Raw genomic sequence first — 15,201 nt, 5'->3', positions numbered from 1 at the left:
GAAACAAGATTGTGTGAAAATAGTTACCTTTCTCTCCATGGATGTAATTCTTACTTCAGTATCTCTGCAGCACCAAAAAGCTCATCAGTCTAGCTATTAGGAAATGTTTAGTTTCCTCTGTATCATTTACATAACAATGTGACACACTTCTGTTAGTTTTAAAAGACCAACCAAATAAACATGATCTTATCTTATATTCCTGATTTAGGAAGTAATGGGCCTCAAAAGTTTTGTATTGAAAAAGTTGGCAAAGACACCTGGTTACCAAGAAGCCATACATGGTAAGTTCAAGACTCCTAAACTGGAAGGTGAAGGCCACAGAGGTTTTAGTTGCTGTTTTATTTTCTTTTGGGTGGCAGGTAAGAGCCATTAGATCTACTTACTCATTAGAATAAGTAGAATTTAAGCTTGCTGAGCGGAATCACATAGTGTTCTGTAACTAAGTGCTCTAGAAGAAGTTAGTATAGCTTTACTAGGAGTACTTGAGAATGGGTCTTTTGACTCAGTGAATGTTTAGAGCACCAATTATATTGCAAGTAGGATGGAATTACTCCTTGCATGTTTATGAAATCTTTGTAGGGCAGAAAAGATGAACAAATAGATAAAAGGAAAAGAGTGGTATATTAATTGGAGTGAGTCTTCTATGGACTCAGATGATCAGACAGATCCCTGGAAAGGACAGTGTTTTCCTTAAGTTTAATAAATAGCATGCTATGGGGAGAAGTAGAATATTCTTGTAATAGATGCTAAAGAAAAGCCCCTGAATTAAGAACTGGAATTTGACTTAAGTGACTGGAACAGAGTGAGTCAGAAAACGTGAACTGATCTGATTGGAACTTACTGAGGCATAAATGTGAACATAATTGGAAAACATGATTTAACACATACTATTATTGTAATTTTTTTCTTCCTTATAAGGAAACATAAAGGTTTATAGAACTATAAATAACAAGTAATGCTATTCAAGAGTAGTGTAACAAGAGGATGAAAGAGATTGCAGAGAGATGTTAACATTACCCCTACCAGTTGATAGCTTAGAGAAAAGCGGCTCATTCAGGAACTTCAGCGTTTTGCTGCCTTGGCCTTTCCACATGAGCAGAAACAGTAGTGGCTAAACTTGGTAAGAGCAGGAGTGCCAGGCTGTTCCCTGATACTCTTCAACAACACACACTTGTCAAAGATAAACGAAAGCCTCATGTTCAAAGAAACACTAAATACTAACTTTGTTAAAGCTTGGTGTTTGAATATATGTCTTTTCTAACATTAATACTCAAGTTTATTGGCATCTGTTCCTTGTAGATAGTAATGGGTTTGGTACAGACCCATCTTCATGTAAATACATCATCTCCTTTGACAAAGTTCAACCTCTTTCCCTCTCTTGTCATCCTCTCCCCATTATTTCCATACATTCCTCCACAATCTTGCTTCTACTTTTATGTTCCATATACTTGTAATGGAACATAATTATAATTGGGGGAGAACATGTGATGCTTGTCTAGGTCTTATTTGGCTTAATAAGACTATTTGTTTGAATATTTTCTAACAGATGACATAACTTCATTCTTTGTGACACAGTAAGACTGTTAGTGTATATATACACCTCATTTTCTTAGTCCATTTATCTGTTTTGAGCTTTCTATCAGCCCTATGCTGATAGCATCATTTGCCTTTGTGGATACTGTTGAGATGGACTATAGGTATCACTGTGTATTGACTTAAGAGTCCTTTAAATATATACCTTAGGATGGCATAAGTATGTCATCATGTGCATGTTGTATTTGTAATCTCTGAGAACTCTCCAAGATGGACCGCTTGCATTTCCACCAGCAGTACATAAGAGCTGTCTTCCTCACATCCTCCCCAGTATGTTTTTTCTTCATTATAGCTATTCTCACTGGAATGATGTGGGATCACAGTGTATTTTTATTTGTATTTCCCTGATAGCTAAGGACAGTGTACTTTGTTTTCTTCACATTTTGTTTTGGGGACTCTGTTTATTTCATTCATCCATTCATTCATTTGCTTTGCTTCTGGTATTTAGTTTTTTGTTCCTAATAAACATCCTCTTTGCCCTTGTCAAATGTATAGCTGACAGATTCTTGCCTTAAGTCACTCATTTGTTTCTTTGTTGTGCTGAAGTTTTGTAAATATATGCAAACCTATTTATCAATCCTTGGTTTCACTTCTTGAATTATAGGACTCCTTTTCAAGGAATCCTCTATATTGGAGTAGTTTCAAGTATTAGATTTCACAAACTTTAAATTGATATTAGGTAAGGAATGAAACATGGATCTAGTTTTATTTTCTATACATGGACATCCATTTTCCAGCAGTATTAGTTGAAAGATGTCTTCTTTTCTAGCATGTCTTTTTGGAAGCTTTGTCAAAAGTCAAATGGCCTTGGTTATATCGATTTATTTCTGGGTCTTAATTTTACTGTGATGCCCTGTTTTGGTTCTTTGGGTTCCTAGTATAATTTGAAATTAGGTAAAGTGATATCTCTAGCATTGTTTTCTTTGCTCATGACTCTGTAAGACTCACTGTAGTATGTTATTTAAACCCCTTTAGGTACACACCTGAGAGATAGTATAACTAAGCTTTCATAAGAATTTTAAAACTGAGTTTTCTATTTCTGTGTAGAATGTTATTGAAATGCTAATGGGGATTGCATTGAATCTTTAAATTTCCTTCAGTAATATGGTCATTTTCATAATGTTAATTCCACTAATCCGTGAATGTTAGCGGTCTTTTCCTTTTTTAATGTCTTGAGTGTTTTTTAATAGTTTCAATATAGAAGTCTTTCACTTTTATGGATAGTTTTATTCATTGGTGGTTTTTTGTTTTGTTTTAAAACTCTTGTGAAAGGACTGTTTGCTTAAGTTCAGTCTTGGCAAATTCATTATTAGTGTATAAGAAAGCTACCATTTTTTATATGGTGATTTGTGTCCTGCTAATTTCAAAGTGTTTATCATCTGGTGGAGTTTATGGTCTCTGACAATAGAATCATACTCTGCAAATAAACATATTTTGATTTCTTCCTTTCCTATTTGTTTATATCTGTTATTGTTCTAATTTAGACTAAAAGAACTGTATGAAATAGGAGTAGAGAAAGTAGATATTCATTTCTCTTTCTGGTTTAGTGGAAATGGTGTTTTGGTCTTTTGTTTCCCGCTCACTTACAACATTTGATTATAGGTTTGTTTTATATTTATATATAGGTTCACTCTTTTAGTTTGTTGAGGTACATTGCTACAATTCTTAGGCTCTTCAGGGCTTTTATCTTTAAGGGATGTTCTACTATCAAAGACCTTTCTTATCTGGACCTTTTCTTCATCTGTTTATATGATCAGGTGGTTTCTGATATTGATGTATTACTGAGTTACTAAATGACTGATTCACATATTTTGTATCATTCTTGAATTCCTGAAACAAAACTCAGTCATGATAAATAAATGATGCCATGCATCATTTTATGTGTCTGTTTTCCCTGTGTGCATGTCTGCACTCCATGTCTCTGTCATTTGAGGTCATCCAGAAGGCAGGGGATCCCTAGGAACTGGAATTACAAATAGTTGTGAGTCACTATGTAGGTGCTGGGTCCTCTGGAAGACCACATGGTGATCTTTGCTGTTGAGCCATCTCTTCATCCTCATATAAGATCCTTTTGGTATATTTTTTTAAATTTGATTCACCAGTATTTTCTTGAAAACTGTTATATTAGTGTTCATCAGTAATAAAGGCGTATAATTTTCTTTTTTCTTTCTTTGTGGTTTTATCCACTTTGTGTACTAGGGTAATACTAGCCTCATAAGATGGATTTGGTAAATTTTTTCTATTTGATGGAATAGTTTGAGGAGTGCTAGTGTTAGTTTTCCTTTAAAGGTTGGTGGCATTTATTACTGAGTTCATTTAAATTTTCTTGAAAAATTAGGCGACATTGGTTACTGTTTTAATCTACTTAAGTTGTTTATAAGCCTCTCAGTGGAATTTTGGTATGGTGGTAAGAGTATTGGTTTAACAGGTTGGCATTTTCATTGAAATAAACTTGAAAACATGATCAAAAAACAATATTAAGTAAGAGTTCTTCATCAGTGGTGAAAATATTAAAGATATCCTGAGGTCAGAAACTGAAGAAATAGATCAACAAGTCAGTCACTCAAGAGTGATCAAGGGCAAGGAAGTAGAAGGCCACAGCACTGTTGCTAATCCATATGAATGCTACAAAGTCCTCCACACCACAGCCTTAAATGGGTGACACACAACCAAGAACATATAGTTAAGAAAGTCAGAAAAGTTACATAGCTGAACAGGGTCTGCCTCAGAATTTTACTGATTGGCTTCAGAGGAAACGACACGGGCCCACCTTGTTGGATGTCAGCTATGGTAAGAGATGAAGAGTTAAGACTGTGAGAGACTGAAAGCAATGAAATAGAAGCTCAGACCCAAGGAAGTTTAAGAACGGGTTGGGCTTTATTTCAAACACAGGAAAATACAAATCTGTATGGTGATCAGAAAGATTTTGGTTTGTAACAACAATTTGTAATAACTAAAATAAACTGATCTCATTTGTGATGCAATTAGTGATTGCTGGTAAGATGAGGCATGGTGTCCTACTACTGTCATCTGTATAGTGACATCACAGCTTTAAACTTCTCTAGATTTAGAATCAACATTTTTTTTTTTTCAGATACATGGGCAAGTCTCAGTCTCTTTATGAAGCAGCACAGATATAATGGTCAATTTCTTAAAACAGAGTTCTCTGTTACTTTCAAATAATGCTTTGTCTTCTGTTATTCAGTTTAACATTTACTAACTTAGGTATTTACTCTTAATTCAGAGATAACTGTTTCTTTTAATGTAGTGGGGGAAACAATCAGTCATGATATAAATGCTAAAACAGAAACAGGGCTATATAAGGTGCTGTAGTACCTACAGCGTAAACTTCTTTGAAGAAACTCTAGGATTTAGGCTGATTGTTGGTGGGTGAATAGACAAGACTTTAACATGTAAGGGCCAAAAAGAGACAAAGAGACAAAGGGCATGATAAAGAAAAGCGTGTATTGTGTTAAAAGGTACAAAATAAGTTGGTACCTTCTGTGGCTTTAGCAACAAAGGTTTCTAAGTGTGGTATAAGCTAAGGAAGTGCCTCAGGCAGTGATGTACAGTAACATAGGGGTGAAGAAAAGCCTCAAATTCCCAAATCAGATGAGATAGGGCTTGAGAGTGTGATGATGACAAAAAGTCAAAAGTGGAACTAGCAGAATGACAGAATTTGGCCAAGAGTAAGACTGTTTTAGTATAAGAGTATACTGACAAAACGGAGGCAGGGCGTAATTGGATTTTGTTTTCCTAACCTCAATCCATTAAGACACTCTTTCATGGAGCATAGTTTAAAATGAAAGGCAATCAATATGTGGTCTCAGTTGCTACATCAATATATTTAACTGTTTTAATATGAAGAAATTAGTACACTAATGGTGGTTTGCATAACTGCTGAATTTGGCTACCTTTTCCTACACTTATGAGCTGTCCTAACTTACATGGGTGTGGGCAAGGACAGATGCGAAGTGTCTACAATAAGTAAATGATGTAAAGAAAGGTTTTTAAGTTTTAGTATTTTTCTTTTAATAATTCAGTCTCAGAAAAGAATATATGTTAGAAGGACTAGAGAAAGGTCAGTTTATAGATTAGAATATAATGTGGTGAAATTATTTAAGGAGACAAAAGTATGTATGTATTCACTGACTGTCTCAATCAGAACATAAATTCTGTGATCGAAGGGACTTAGGATTTTCATGAATGTATTACCAGCTACTGGACCATCTTGCACACAAAATTCAGAAAATAAATGAATGAGTGGATGGATTAAATTAATTAACCTAAGAAAAATTAAGGAAACTCATCACCCATGACAACAGAACAGTAAAAGGAAACTCATTTTTAAATCCAGTGTTTATAATGTTTACATTATTTGTAATTCCATTATTCTTGGGCAAATATATAGATGTTTTATGTCTTAAATTTTATATAGATTCCTTAATTTAGATGTGTTAATATACTAGTCATATTAAATTGCTAGGATACCTTTGGCAAAGTTTTTATATACATAATATTCAGGTTTTAATGTGCTGTTAAAGAATACTATATTAGAAGTATCTTCAGTTTATATCATTGAAAACGTCTGATTTTGTTTTTGTTTTTGTTCAGTTTTAATCGCTTGGATCTACCACCATATAAGAGTTATGAACAACTAAAGGAAAAACTTCTTTTTGCAATAGAAGAGACAGAGGGATTTGGACAAGAATGAATGCGACTTGTCTTGGAGGAGCTCTTTCATTTAAATACCCCAGCCAAGAAAAATTGCACAGATAGTGTATATAAGCTGTTCATTCTGTACAGTTAATTTTCTGAACCTCTCAAAGTATAAATGTTTTCCGTTCTTCCACAGAAATATGCAAAACATTTCATCATTTTCTACTTTATTTATTGTTCCCTTTAAATGACTGACCAGGAAAAAAAATCATCCTTAAATTTTGACGCAAGCAAGAGAATTTATTAAAAAGTATATATCTATATAACCATATATGACAGTGGCTCTAGTTTTATAGAGCACCAGGTGTATTAAACATGGCAGCCGTTCATTCACATTTGCTTTGCCTTGTTTCTGTTATCAGGGGAAACGTGCAAACGTTCCATGTTCTTCTCCCTAGGTGACACTGGATTGTGTTGAGCTGCATGGCTGTTCAGGAAGGTATTTCGGGCTTAAGCCAACTCTTACTTTAATTGAATTTTTTTAAATGCTGCTGGCTTTTCTGAAGACAAGTACTTCAACTTATTAAGTTGTATTAAATGAATAGCTTTTTTAAAAATCCCATCATTGTTATATCAGTCAGTACACAGAGAAGTCGTGTAATAGTTCCAGTAGCATCAAGGAGCAGCTGGAATTGATTGGCTGAACAGCAGAGGTCTATTTACATCTTACTTTTGGATGTTGGGTATTTGTGAAAGTTTAAAAAATATCAGGCATTTCTATACTTAACATTTTTAAACTTGTGATGATCTTCAAATTTAATTAATAATAAATTGATAGTTTAATACTTAGAGATACATAAAAGGTACTGAACTTTGCTGCTTCTGTGCTCAAGGTTTACTTTTATGAAATCAAAACTGTTATAAATGGGTTGAAAAGCTGCAGAAGTATTTAAACACTCACACTAAGACTTTTTATTAGTGTTTGAATGTCCCCACCCCTTCCCTTCAAAATCAAAATTGTTTCTAAATTCAGCAGGTATATTAAAAAACCCTTTGTGCCCCCTATTTTACATAGAGCAAGTTTTCTCCAAATAACTCTGATTTTTTTTTCATTATAAGGGCATTCATGGTGTATGAAAAAAATTAAAATCTAATGTGAATGATACTGCTACTTTTAGCAAACTGGGCTTCCTAATTAATATAAAACATTAATTTCCATTTTTATCCTTTCAATATGCACTGCAAAGTTCATTAACTTAAATTTTTGTAACTATGAAGTTCACTTAGAATTCCTTTTCTCCACTAGTTTAGTTTTGCTAAGATTTTATTTTTCTACTTTAGATTATGTTCTTCCGTTTTATTCAGAATTCAGAAATAAAAGCAGTAGTCTACTTAGTTGAATAAACTATAGAAAAATCTGGTTATTCTCAAGCTTATAGGTTTTTTTAAATTCTAATATATGACACGTTATATAGTAAATGATGGCCAGTGTTAAAAAGTCCTGCATAAATTATTCTGTAAAATAATAAACTTGCTATAACAGAAAGTATTGGCTTCCATTCAGTGGAGGTATTTGAGACCGTCCCTTTGTAGATATGGTTCAAGGTGGCTTGCAGGTACGATTGCAGGGAGCTAGTCCCTTTTGTTAAGTTACCTCACGTGAGTATCAGAACCCACAGGATCAAACCAGCCTTCTGGGGAAGACTAGTTTGTAGACCTCATCAGACTCTTGTATGTTTCATACCAGTTATAGATTTCAGACCTAGAGACTTGTTTATCTACTCAGTAGTCAACATAAAGTCTTAAAAGAGATGTGATTCACTTCCTGCTGTCTCTCCTTCCCATCCATCTTCTGAACTGTACCCTCCCCTCCACACCTGGCTCACTGAATGTAGTCAGAGAAAGTAGGAAGTGAGGAGGACCAAGAGTCAGGTTAATAAAGATGCTTTATTATAGTGACAGCTTCCAACATCACCAATAAGTTGAACTTAGGGAATGGATAATTGGCTTAAAACAGTTTTACCAAAGAGTTTCACCTGTCTTTGGGAAAGAAGCTACTGTTTATCGTCTGTATTGTTTTTCTGTACTTTCTAGGCAGTTGAAAATGAAAATGTTACTCTTTTCTCCAGCTGACTTCAATTATCCCCCTAGTTCCAGGTGTTCTAAATTAGGTGTTGTATATCCACTCCATCAACAGACAACCTTGCTTGTGTTTGGGGTTCAAAAAGACCCTAACTAGTAAGCCACTTCTGAACTGAGAAAGCTCCTGATATATAGGAGGGAGCTGTAACTGGGTTTCCATAATTTGAAAAGTCTTACTATTGCATGCCCAAACTGTCACTTTAGGAGACACATGGTTTGTGGGAAACCATGTGATGTTCCTGCTACATTACTATTATATGTTCATTTTCTCAAAGGAGGCCTAACCTTGCACTGGTGGCTAGTCATGGTTCCTGCCCTACAGTATTCTGAGTAAAATGATCCCAGACAAATGTAGTTTACTGCAGGTTTACTGGATCTTAACACTTAACTAAACATAACATAATCTGTTGAACACAGAAATCAAGTTTAAAGTCCACTGGGAATTCGACACCAATCTAATGTGCTATTTCCTAAATTCTAAAAGTTCTACTCCAAAATTCAAAAGAATGCAATTAAAATGGTGGTATTTGTTTTTAGTACTAATTCTGTGTGTTTTTCATGAACAATTCTCTTGGTCCTTGTGAGTAACGTAGTTAATCTTGTTTTCATCATGCTTTTTAAGAAACAAGACAAGTCTTGCTAAGCCATGTTGTGTTGTAGCATCCATTGCTTGTTGGTAGGCCACACTCTCAAGAAGTGACAAAGGTTCAGTGCTGAACATGAGGGGAAAGAGGGAAACCAAATAAGCAAAAGGAGCCCCCAGCCTTCTCCTGGTGTTCTCAGAGGCCTGGGTTCCCCATCCACTGCACTAATAATAAACCCGAATTCAGGTATCACATATCCTCAAAGACAGCAGACACTCCTAAGGAGAGGAAATCACCCATTGCCTGTGTCTGTAGTATGTTGACCTACTTTTTCCTCTCAAGTAATCTGCCTTCTACTTTGATGTCTTTTTTTTTTTTTAAAAAAAATTGAATCCACATGCAGTATCCATCTGATCTTATAATGTCTTAACAAGATCATCTTCAATTCCATCCTTTGACTGCAAATGAGGTAATTTCACTTTTTATGACTGAATAAAACTGATTTGTGAATATATAAATTTTGTTTCTCCACTTGGTGGATGTCTACATTGATTCCATAACTTGTTTGTAAACAATGCCACAATAAATATCAATGTAAAATGCCTTTATTTTTAGTAGCCACAAATTTAAAAAAAAAAACTAAATACCTTCAACAGATGCATAAAGTGGTATATTCGTGCAATAAAATATTAATACTAAAAGGAAAAACTTGCTTGAACTTAGTTATTAGAAGATCTGGCTAAGTGAAAAGGCACAATCTCAGAAGGTCATATTCTATAAGATTACATTTGACTAAGAGTTTTAAAATGACAAATATATAGTAGATTAGTTATAGTGTGTGTCTGGAATGTGAGAGGGATTGAAAATTGCTAGGATTGAAAATTGCTAGGTATGATTATAAAGAGCACTAAGTCTCTGAAATGAAACAAATCTGTATATTGCTTGTGGTGGTAATTATAATAATCTATAAAATAATGCTTCTAAGAGCTAGACATAAAGTGAAGACATCCAAAAGTCCTACAGTCTGAATTAAGGTCTCTAGATCATATCAGTATGTTTCTTAGTTTGGCGTTATACCTTAGTTTGATGTCACCCTAGGGCAAAGAGGAAGATGGGTATTTAGAACCCGCTTGTACTACATTATCTAATTTATTGTGTCTTAATTAATTTAAAATAAAGTTCTATAAAGTATCAAAAGATAGATTTCCCCATTCACAAAAGTATATGTTACTGGAAAAATACCTCATTTCACAAAAATAATTTCAGAGAAATAATTTTTTGTTTGAGTGCTAATAATCCAGAACTTTGTGCTAGTAACAAAAATTGTACTAGAAAAGCCATTCAAACAAATAAATCCACAGGAGCAACTGGCATATTCATCTGGTAAAGCCCTAATGTTCACATAATACTAATACAAATTAGATACACTAGATATGAAAAGTAGCTCAAGTTCATAACTAGACAATGAAGATATGAAGTGGCTGTTGACAATAGTTAGGAGGGGAAAATGAAGAGAAAAAACCTAAAAAAAAAATGAAGACAGTTATCACACTTTTAAGCAATCAAACTACCTAAAGCAAAACACAGTATAACAAAATGGAAGTGAACTTGGCAAATGAAGCAAGAGTTCATTTCAAAGTCATGAAGATGAAAGCCAAAGACTGAATTTAATTAACTGGAGTACCAGAAGACAAGATGGAACCTAATTCTCAGAGGTTGATCTGGACTGAAGGACAGTTGATAAACAATTACACATGCCTCTCAAAAAAAGTCTTGTAAGAATTGGGGAGAGATTTTCTGTATTTAAACCAACTGTGCTGCAGATCAAATTCTGGTCTCCAAAATTTGGATTTGGGGACAGTTAAGGAAATCTGAGTATGTTTTGTTTGGAGGTGATGTGGTAGATATGATAATATATTTTTTTTTTATTTGAAAGTTGTACTTATTTTGAAAAGCAGCTGAGTTTCTTAAGGATATGATAAAATCTGCAATTTCAAAGGTTTAAAGATACATTATGTGTGAATAGATATACACATATAAAAATGACATAAAATATTAATACCTTAAATCCAAGTACGGGATGTACTTCCGATGTTTATATCTTAAAGTTTACATGGTAAAACAGGAACAGCACCCACCTAAACATTTTGCTGTAATTTATTAAAAATTACAATTCTCATGTCTTTTGGGGAAAAATATACTCCCATATGCAGTCTAATATTCATTCAGCTCTAGTTTTTGTAAAAAGTAAGTTTACAGTGGTAGGACATCAGACTCAAGTTTTCATACTCTGCCTAGTAAATGTCTATTTCCTTTAACCCTGAAATCTGTGTCCCTCCATTCCACATAGGATTACAATTTGTCAGGAGACAAATTCAACCCATCTATGGAAGTATACCACATTTTAAAGAAAGTGCTCCACAGAATTTTTCCTATTTACATTGCCTCTAAGACATGCATCACTTATGCCAGGAACTTATCTTTATGCCAGGAACCCTCACATCATAAACACCTTACTTCTTTAAGATAGCACTTCATTCGATTGCAACATGAAAACCATTCCCTCTTGTGCCACCTGTTCACAAAGCCTTTTGAAAACATTTCATCCTGAAGTGATCAATACTTACATATCCCATGCCATTTGTTTTCCCTCTTGGTGTTCCAAATGTCTGTCTGAACCAAGGAAATGTATTGCTGCCACTCTTAGGGCATAGTGTGGCAGTTTCTTAGTAACTTGTGAAGAAACCCAGAATTTTTCACATTTATTATTTAAAATGGTCCCACATAAAAGAACTGAGAAAAAAAGACATACAGTCATTATGATGGTTAATGTATCATGTTTATAAATCAGTGAAATACAAAGTATTAGGTATTTTGTTGCCTTCTCCAAAATGTTTTCAGTTCTTGTCACAAACCTGTAAGCAACTGGGCAGCTTCTGTCTGTATCTAAAGTGGAAAACACACATTACATATAAATGGTGTAGCCTAATTTATAAAGCTTAAGTTTACAAAGTAGTTTCTGGGAGTTTCAAGATGACAAAGATAGGACATGGTGAGAATAAGGTCTCCTGATAGTGATGATTAGATGAGATTCTAAGAGAACTCTAGTTCATTTCCTTAACCCTCCACACCCCGCCCCCAATCATACTCCCCTACAGTGTCAGAAATGGAACCAGTCCTTGTGCATGTTAGTAAGCACCTATAGCCAAGCTGGAGAGATATGCATTATGGATGTACATCAATTCTACACTGCAGCAAGCAGCTTGCATTTGATGATAGTTACTAAGGAGATCTCATGGTAAAGTATAAAGGTCAGTATACAGATGAGCACTTGTGCTTTCCACAATACTATGCATTTAAACAGTGTCGCGTTTAAAGATGTTCTCAGTTCATTGATTTGATGCCTGAAAGAAAGCCTATCTGCCTTACTTTATTATAGATGTTACCTGTTTATCTTCTTCTGTGTGTGCTGGATAACCCTTGGCTTTTCCCAACCAGAACGCAGCAAGCTTTTTGTTGTTCAGCTTCAAGTATGTCTTTCCTAAAAGCAGCAAGTTTTTGCTGTAGAAGTTTGGATCCACTGTCCATAAAAGGAGGGAACAGTCAACTCCAGAGAAATAGTATATTTTTATAGTTTCAATATTTTGGTCTGAATTCTAATAAAATTGTGTGATTAAACAATGATTAGGGGAATACAGTTCTTTTTTTGTTCAAATGTTATCTCCAAAAAGCCCTAAAATAATTACGATGTATTGAATGAACATATGGACTATGCACATCATTACACCAAGGTCTCTTCATTACAGCAAGTATCTTCATGCTGCTAGGACATGAGCTATATAGGAACTGTTTTCTTCTTAAATTACCCATCATTATTACACTCCAAATGCCTACAACAGTGTAAGATAGATAGCCTCTGTTCAATGAGTGAGTATGTTGGTGCATGAATGAAATCATAGTGCACATATATTTGATCATCATTTGCTAAATGTCTCCTATTCTTAAGACACAGAGGGAAACATGAACACAACTAAATGGTTTACCGGGTATAAACTTCAAATTGCTACAAGAACCCACATAAAACAATGAAGTAAGAGTTAATGAATCTTGGAGCATGAACAGGATTTGGAAGAGAAAAAGCTGAGAATATTCCTGGTTGAAAGAAAAGTGCAAACAAAGCCCAGGAATGTGAGAGTAGACAAGTGTTATCAGATGATCAGACGCTGGGAAAGAAGAGACAAAGGCTGCTTAGGGAGCCACAGAATCCAGCATGGTAGGGAACTAGGACAACTTAATGAGCAGTTTTAGAAGACTTCAGCACTACCCAAAACAGATGAATGAGATGGAGATGACTGCTTTGGTTTGATTTACATCTTGTATGAATATATTGGAGTGCCAATGCTCCATAAATATGCTCAATTATATGATAAATAATTTTAAGAAGCTTAAGAATAAAGTACAAAAGAATCCTTTTTTTTTTCTTGAGACAGAATTCTGCAGTGTAGTTCAAATAAGCCAGGAACTTCCTAACTCAGTGTAAGTCAATGGCATAGTGCTTTGACCTCCTGTGTGCTGATAACCACAGACACACACCATCTCACTCATCTCTAATTCCCTGACTCTTCACATAGTTTCCTCCTAACAATCTTAATCTTTCTGTATGCCAAGCATGCTTTCTAAGGCCAGGAGTGGAGCTTAGTAATAGAACGCATGCCTAGCACATCAGTTTAAAAAAGAATAAAGCCTATTTTTCCTGGATACAATTTATGATTAACTGCACAATGACTTGGCTTAAAACTCAAAGTCCTTTAATTTCATTAATTTAAACGTTTTAAGGTTAAGTACACTGACTTATGGATTCACTTCCTCATCTAGGAAGCTATCCACATACTGTATGTAAGCAATAGAAATATAACCATGAGCCAAAAAGGAAAAAAAAACAAATCCACCTTACCCATACGTAGAGGCTCACACACACACAAACATCAGAATAAAGAGGTTGATATTGGAGGTGTGAATGACTATGGGAAGGGCTTCTGGACTAGAAGTAGGGAAACCTTTAACTTAGAAAAGTGACTGCTCATAAAATCTGATGTGTGAGCGGAACCACCAAGGACATAACTCTAAGCAAAGGAGCCAGCACAGCTTTATCAGCTTTATTCAGGACTGCCAACCCTTAAATGTCTTAAGGTCCAATGTTTACTTATGAATTATAGTTTTAAACCCCCTTGAGATCATTTCATTTTAATGATAAGTAAAATAGTTTGATCAGGAAAAAATATCAATAAAAGGAAACTGAATAAAACTATGAATTAGATATTTAACATTAACCATAGTTCTGTAAGGTTTTAAAAATTATCACTAAATTGCTTAAGTTTATGGATATAGGACCTCAGATTAATAAAGAATATGTCTTTGATTACTGTTATAAAAATTGTACACGTGTCACATGCCTAGAATTCCAGTGTTTGGATGCTGAGGCAGAAGGATCAATACTTTGAGGCTAGCTTGAGCTACATATTGACAACTATAAACAGATTAAAACAAAGACATTTGGAATGGCTTTCATGGTACACATGATCAAAGACGTGTCTCTTATTGATTCTTTTAGTTCTTAGGACTGGCCTGAGGGCTTTGGGCACGTCACCAAAGCAGTGTGCCATGGAGTTACAACCCCAGTGTCAGCATTTTTTTTTTTAAAGGTTCCAAAAATATGTAGGACAGGCAGGCAACTCTTAATCACAATAAGAAAAACATTAAATTCTTTCACAGTGGAATACAATATCCTGCAAGATACCAAAAATTAGCCTGGTTTCAAATAGTCTTCATTTAGGCTCTTCTAATTAACTATAAAATATCAAGTTAAATAATTTGTCAGAGCTTCCTGAAATAGAATTGCATTAAATGAAGAGAACATTGCAGAATTGGAACTCTGACCTTAAGTGCAATTCCTAAGTTTTAAAATTTGAGGCTAGAGAGAAAGCTCACCAGTTAAAATTACTGGGTGCTCTCCTCGTAGACCTAGGTCCAATTCCCAGCACCAACATGGCAACTCACAACTGTCTGGTGACTCCAGTCCTGAGAGTGCACCAGTCATACATGTGGTGCACAGACACATTCAGGAGAAATACCACAAAATATACTTTTTTTTTACTTTGAATTTGTTTTTACATTATCCAGTGTGAAAGACATAGCAAGTTCTTGATTTAAAATGTTCTATGAT

General features: G+C 34.7%; 2 protein-coding genes across 5 annotated transcripts in view; one reads left to right on the top strand and one right to left on the bottom strand.

The window, feature by feature from the left end:
• Positions 1-12,120, top strand: part of Wwp1 (WW domain containing E3 ubiquitin protein ligase 1) — a 101,019-nt gene extending 88,899 nt beyond the window's left edge. For all 3 annotated transcript variants that reach the window (XM_052176131.1, XM_052176130.1, XM_052176132.1), the window contains 2 exons: positions 209-281; positions 6,208-12,120. In XM_052176131.1, coding sequence (XP_052032091.1) covers positions 209-281; positions 6,208-6,307 — 173 coding nt within the window. In that variant the 3' untranslated portion in view covers positions 6,308-12,120. The remainder of the gene's footprint in view (positions 1-208; positions 282-6,207) is intronic.
• Rmdn1 (regulator of microtubule dynamics 1) overlaps positions 9,362-15,201 on the bottom strand; it is a 36,459-nt gene continuing 30,619 nt past the window's right edge. The window contains exons 9-11 of one of the 2 annotated variants that reach the window (XR_007976970.1): positions 12,425-12,558; positions 11,606-11,924; positions 9,362-10,500 (exon numbers count right to left, since the gene is read on the bottom strand). Coding sequence is in view for 1 of the 2 variants with exons in the window: in XM_052176133.1 (XP_052032093.1) it covers positions 11,886-11,924; positions 12,425-12,558 (173 nt within the window). In the remaining variant the exon portion in view is untranslated. Of the gene's footprint in view, positions 11,925-12,424; positions 12,559-15,201 lie in introns of both variants that reach the window. The other variant, XM_052176133.1, reaches the window with a different exon arrangement.

Source organism: Apodemus sylvaticus, chromosome 3, assembly GCF_947179515.1.
Source record: "Apodemus sylvaticus chromosome 3, mApoSyl1.1, whole genome shotgun sequence".
Classification (NCBI taxonomy): Eukaryota; Metazoa; Chordata; class Mammalia; order Rodentia; family Muridae; genus Apodemus; species Apodemus sylvaticus.
The sequence above is the reverse complement of the archived record's forward strand: the minus strand, read 5'-3'. Positions and strand labels throughout refer to the sequence as shown.